This window comes from Aureococcus anophagefferens (genome assembly GCF_000186865.1).
Source record: "Aureococcus anophagefferens unplaced genomic scaffold AURANscaffold_3, whole genome shotgun sequence".
Classification (NCBI taxonomy): Eukaryota; class Pelagophyceae; order Pelagomonadales; family Pelagomonadaceae; genus Aureococcus; species Aureococcus anophagefferens.
The window spans coordinates 2,549,258-2,554,636 of NW_008705563.1; the positions used below are offsets into that span (position 1 = coordinate 2,549,258).

The 5,379-nt window shown below is 73.4% G+C and overlaps 3 protein-coding genes across 3 annotated transcripts in view; 1 reads left to right on the forward strand and 2 right to left on the reverse strand.

The window, feature by feature from the left end:
• Nucleotides 1-1,660: 1,660 nt before the first annotated feature.
• AURANDRAFT_17567 (hypothetical protein) lies at nt 1,661-1,960 on the reverse strand (the record flags this gene model as incomplete). Its single annotated transcript, XM_009035630.1, has 1 exon — nt 1,661-1,960. A coding segment is annotated over one exon (300 nt), but the record flags the coding sequence as incomplete, so codon positions are not given.
• A 903-nt stretch (nt 1,961-2,863) lies between these two features.
• Nucleotides 2,864-3,274, reverse strand: AURANDRAFT_15891 (hypothetical protein; the record flags this gene model as incomplete). Its single annotated transcript, XM_009035629.1, has 1 exon — nt 2,864-3,274. A coding segment is annotated over one exon (411 nt), but the record flags the coding sequence as incomplete, so codon positions are not given.
• A 1,679-nt stretch (nt 3,275-4,953) lies between these two features.
• The window catches only part of AURANDRAFT_70949 (hypothetical protein), a gene marked incomplete at both ends in the record, with an annotated part of 6,335 nt that continues 5,909 nt past the window's right edge, over nt 4,954-5,379 (forward strand). The window contains one exon of the mRNA XM_009035563.1: nt 4,954-5,356. Coding sequence (XP_009033811.1) covers nt 4,954-5,356 — 403 coding nt within the window. The remainder of the gene's footprint in view (nt 5,357-5,379) is intronic.

Sequence of the window (5,379 nt, forward strand, 5' to 3'; positions counted from 1 at the left end):
TCCCGTTCGCACGGTTTGTCCACTGCTGGTGTTTGCGCGATCGGTTCAGTTACGGCAACACCGACTATACTCTCCGTAGTTGCAGTGTTGAATATTGCGATGTCCTTCCCAGACCGGGCTGCCTGCTGAGTTTCTGGGAGCAGCGGCGGCGTGGGCTTGAGCGCTTCGGGCGGTCGGAGCCGCTTTGAGGAGCAGACGCACCCAATGGCTCGCAGATGGCTCGCACTCGCCCTGCTTCTCCCTGCCTCGGCGCTGCGCTGCGACACGGGGCCGAAACCGTCGCCGCCGGCGCGCGTCGCGTGCGCCGCGGCCGTCGGGGCCATCAGCGTCACCGTCGAGGCCGCCGGCGACGACGCGGACTACGCGAGCATCGAGCTCTTCCGCGGCGACGAGACGCTGCCGCGCGTCCACTACACGACCCCCTTCGGCGCCGCGGCCGCCGTGCCCGCGGACGGCCCGTACCGCGTCGCGGCCCGCGCGCACCTCCGGGGCTGCGCGGAGGACGGCGGCAACTACACGTTTTCCACGCTCACCTTCGCCGCGGCGCCCTGCGCGCCCGCGTCGGGTCGCGGAGCGCGAGCGTCCGACTCGTCGACGTATCGCGAAATGCTGCGCATGACGGAGTGGGGCCGCGCGCTGCCCGACTCGTCGACGTATCGCGAGATGCTGCGCATGACGGAGTGGGGCCGGACGCTGCCCGACTTCCTCGACAACCACGACGCGGGCGACCGCGGCGGCCTCGGCGTCACGACGTCGCTCTTCGTGGGGGTCGGGAACGCGACGGAGGCGCGCCGCCGGGGCCTGCCGCTCCGGCGGTCGCCCGTCGGCTCGAGCCTGAGCAGCGACCTCTGGACGCGCTACTGCGTCGAGATCGAGGCCGCCGTCGTCGAGAACACGACGACGACGACGTTCCGCGGCGCGCCCGCGCCGTCGCCCTTTTCGGACTACCGGTCGACGAACCCGCTCTGGTCCATGCGCGACATGCTCGGGTGGATGACGTGGCTGCCGCGGCCGGCGAAGAACTGGGAGCACATGCTCGCGGCCTTCGTCGAGACGCCCGGGGCCGAGTACGCGAGCGCGTGCGTCGTGTCCACGGACCGCTACATCGGCCAGCTCTCGCGCGGCAACATCCTCGCCGCGGACTGCGCGACGGACATGTTCTCCGACCGCTACATGCTCTGCGACTGCAGCGACGCGTCGGCGGCCGCGAGCCTGCGGCGCGTCGGGATGATGCCCATCGGGACGCCCCTCTACGACCTGCCCCTCATCCCCGGCGTCTACCCCGACGCGAACGCGAGCGCGGAGCCCGCGGGCCACTGGTTCTCCTTCCCGGCCGGCGGCCGCTGCGCGCGCGGCGCCGCGATCGGCGACGACGGCTGCACGTGGCAGCGGTCGCCCCTGGCCCACTCGTTCCACCTCTCGGACCTGCTGGCGGCGGGCTTCAACCAGAGCGCGGAGAAGTGGGTCTTCGACTCGCCCATCGGCCCCGTCTACTTCCCCAACGCGCACCAGCCCCTCGAGAAGACGCTCCAGAACGCGGCGGCCTTTTCGCGCGTCGTCGCGGCGCTGCCGCCCTGCGGGTAAGTTCGGAAACACAGACTATACAGGTGGGACAGGGGGCTCGTCACTGCTCGAGCTTCGGGGGCTCCGGCGCGTAGGGCTCGAAGAGGCGCTTGATGTCGCCGAGGCGCGCCTTGCGGACCTCGTCGGCGCTGAGCCGCGCGAGCGCGCCCGCGGACACCAGCGTCTTGGCCTGCTGGATGTCGAGGATGCGAGATTCCACGGTCTTGTCCGCGACGAGGCGCACGGCCGTCACGGGCCGCGTCTGGCCGAGGCGGTGCACGCGGTCCATGGCCTGCTCCTCGACGGCCGCGTTCCACCACGTGTCGAGCAGGAAGACGTGGTTCGCGCGCGTGAGGTTGAGGCCCGTGCCGCCGCACTTGAGCGACACGAGGAGCACGCGCGGCCCGCCGTCGCCCGCAAAGTCCGCGAGGAGCGCGGCGCGCTTCGCCGCCGACAGCGACCCGGAGAAGACGCGCGCGTCGACCTCGGCGTCGTCGAGCGCGGCCTTCGCGTTGGCGAGGACGCCGACGAACTGGCTGAAGACGACGACCTTTTCGTCCGCGGGCACGGCGGCGACGGCCTCGAGCAGCGCGCGGATCTTCGGCCCCGTCGACGTCGCGTCGGACGTCGACGCGGCCGCCGCGTCGACGGGCGCCGCCGCGGCCGCGGACGCCTCCGAGGGGGAGACGAGGTCCGCCTTGACGAAGGGCGCGCGGCAGAGCGGGCAGCCGGAGGAAGCGTACGACGTCGCGAGTTTCTCGGAGCAGACGTCGCAGAAGTGGTGGCCGCAGCCTCGGAGGAGCTTGGCGCGCGCGGCGGGCACGTCGTCGAGGCAGACGGCGCACTCGAAGGTGCCCTCGTCGGACGCCGCCTGGTCCTGGGACAGCGCCTCGCGGAGCTTCGCGAGGAGCTTGTCCGCGGCGTCCTTTGTGAGCGCCCGGCCCCCGCCGCCGACGGACTGGAGCGCGGCGCGCGCGGCGGCGAGCCTCGGCGCGGGCACGAGCGACGCGCCGCCCGCGCAGACCTGGCGCAGGCGGAGCAGGCACTCCAGAATCGAAGAATACGATTTGAGCGCATCGTCGCCGAGGCCCTCGACGGCGCAGCGCGCCGTGTCGAAGAGCGCGGCGTAGGCGTCGCGGTCGCCGCCGAGGTCGACGAAGCGCGTCACCGTCTTCCGCGGCGGCAGCGTCGACGCGAGGAGCTTCTTGGACCGGCGGAGCGTGACGCTCGTGACGAGCAGCCGGAGCCGCGCGAGGCCCGACGCGTCGCCCTCCTTGATGGGCCGCGCGACGGCGCGCGCGAAGACCGCGGGATCGTCGACCGGCGCGCAGCGCACGAAGGAGAAGACGGCCTGGAAGTCCTCGACCTTGTTGATCATGGGCGTGCCCGTCACGCACCAGGAGTGGACGCGGTCGAGGCGCGCGACGGCCTTGGCCGTCTTCGTCCGCGGGTTCCGGATCGTGTGCGCCTCGTCCAGGACGACGCGGCGCCAGGAGGCCGTGTACAGACCGGAGAGCTTGCGCTTCCCCGACGCGTCGTCGGGCGCCTCGGCGACGAGCACGCCGTAGGACGTGACGACGACGTCGTAGGCCGCCGCGTCGAGCGCGCCGCGGTCGCCGCCGTGGTAGACGAGGACCTTGAGCCCCGGCGCGTGCGCCTTCGCCTGCTCCGACCAGTTGCTGAGCACGGACGTCGGCGCGACGACGAGCGTCGGCCCGCGCGCCTTCGTCGGCGGCGCCGGCGGCGCGGCGCCCGGCCGCCGGCAGGCGACGTAGCGCTCGACGAGCGCGCCCTTGAGGCCCGCGGTCTCGCGGCCGAGGCCCTCGAGCGCCGACCGGAGCTCGCCGACCTTCAGTTTCTTCGCGCGCTTGAACTCCGCGTCCTCGTCCCACTCCGCCGCCGGCGCCGGGGGCGGCGCGGATCCCGCGAGGAGCGCCGCGTCGCGCGCGACGACGAGCGCGAGAATCGACAGCGTCTTGCCCAGGCCCATGTCGTCCGCGAGGAGGCCGCCGCGCACCGCCGCGGGCCGCTGGGGCTGGGAGGTGTTGGTCGCGCTGTTGAAGTAGACCGCGCGCTGCTTCTCGTTCCGCGCCTCCCAGAGCGGCGGCAGCGGCGGCGTCTTCGCGTCGTCGCCGCCGCCGAGGGCCTTGGCCGCGTCCTCGAGGTCGTGGCCCGACTCGCGCGCGGCCATGAAGGCGACGGCCTTGAGCTGGTGCGGGAGCAGCTCCGTCGCCAGCGCGCCCTGGAGCGCCGCGGCGAAGGGCGCGGCGTCCATCTTCTCGAGCGCCGCGGCCATGCTGTCGTAGACGGCGTCGAGCTCCTTCTGCGTCTGCCGCGCGGCGGCCTCGACGGAGCGGACGACGTTCGACGGCGCGCGCGGGCCCTGGGACGGCGCCTGCCGCGTCGCCGCGAGGCCGCCGGACAGCCGCATGCCGAAGCGGCCGAGGTGCGCGGCCGTCGCCGCGAAATGCTCGGGCAGGCCGTGGAACCGCGCGGCCGCGGCGACCTGGTACATGGACGACGGCGCCTGGGGCACGACGGCCTCGACGGCGACGGCCGCGGGCGACGGGTCGTCGACGAGCGGCGCGAGCGCCGCCGCGAAGACGCGCTTCAGGTGGCCGACCTGGTCGCCCGCGAGGTTGTCGACGCGGACCGCGTTGCCGTCGTAGGGGTTCGCCGGCTCGCGGACGAGGTTCGCCATCTCGCCGCGGTGGATGACGCCGCCGTAGTACTGGCAGCCCACAATCATGACGCCGCACTCGCCGTAGAACGCGTCGTGCTCCTCGCGGTATTGCTCGTCGACGGGCGCGCCGTCCGCGGCCGTCGACGGCAGCCGCGCCCAGCCGCCGGCCGTCTGCGTGCTGGCGACGACGGCGGCCTGGGCCGCGACGGCCGCGCCGCCGCCGCCGCGCCGCGCGGCGACGGCCGCCTTCATCGCCGCCTGGTCCGACTCGCGGAGGCGGCCATAGCCCGAGATCGTCGTCGCCGACGCGCCGCTCCGGAAGCCGTAGCAGCCGAGGTGGAACCAGCGCATGTAGGGGCCCCAGTCGCCCTCGGCCTCGTCGCCGACGCGCACCGTGCCGTTGCCGATGGCCATGGAGCAGCCGCGGCACTTGGCCCGCCCCGACGCAGCGTACTCGACGCGGGGCATGGTGCTCAAATCGCGCCGCCCAGAGTTACCGCGTCAGCACCTTTTGAAGCCGCCAGCTACGTGACCCGGAGACGTCGCGACCTCGCCGCGGCGCTCGGGACGCCGGACACAGACAAAAGCCCGCGCCAAACTCAACAAAACTCCCGCGAGCACGAGTCGAAACCCAGCCGAAGTTTCCGCCAAGGTTCCGACGCATTTTGGGGGCTGCAGCTAAAGCAGTTGCCAGCGCGCGCCGAAAAATGGCGTCCGACGACGATGGTCCGGCACGAACGCTGGCCTTCGTCTTCGGCCCCGTCGGCTGGCAGCGCGAGAACATGGGCCGCGCGCTGTACGACCAGGGCGGCGTCTTCCGCGACGTCTTCGACGAGGTCGCCCGCGAGTGCTGGCCGACGCTGCCCGTGGCGCTCGGCGACGTCGTCTACCCGGTCACGGGCGCGTCGGCGCTGGACCTGAGCGGCATGATCGACTCGACGTTCTACGCGCAGACGTCGCTCTACGCCGTCGAGGTCGCGCTCGACGCGCTCCACCGGTCGCGCGGCGTCGAGCCCGCCGCGTGCGCCGGGCACAGCATCGGCGAATTCTCCGCGGCCGCGTCCGGCGCGCCGCCCGCCGGCGACGGCGACGCGCCGGCGCCCGAATCGAGTGTCGCGCGGGCCCTCACCGTC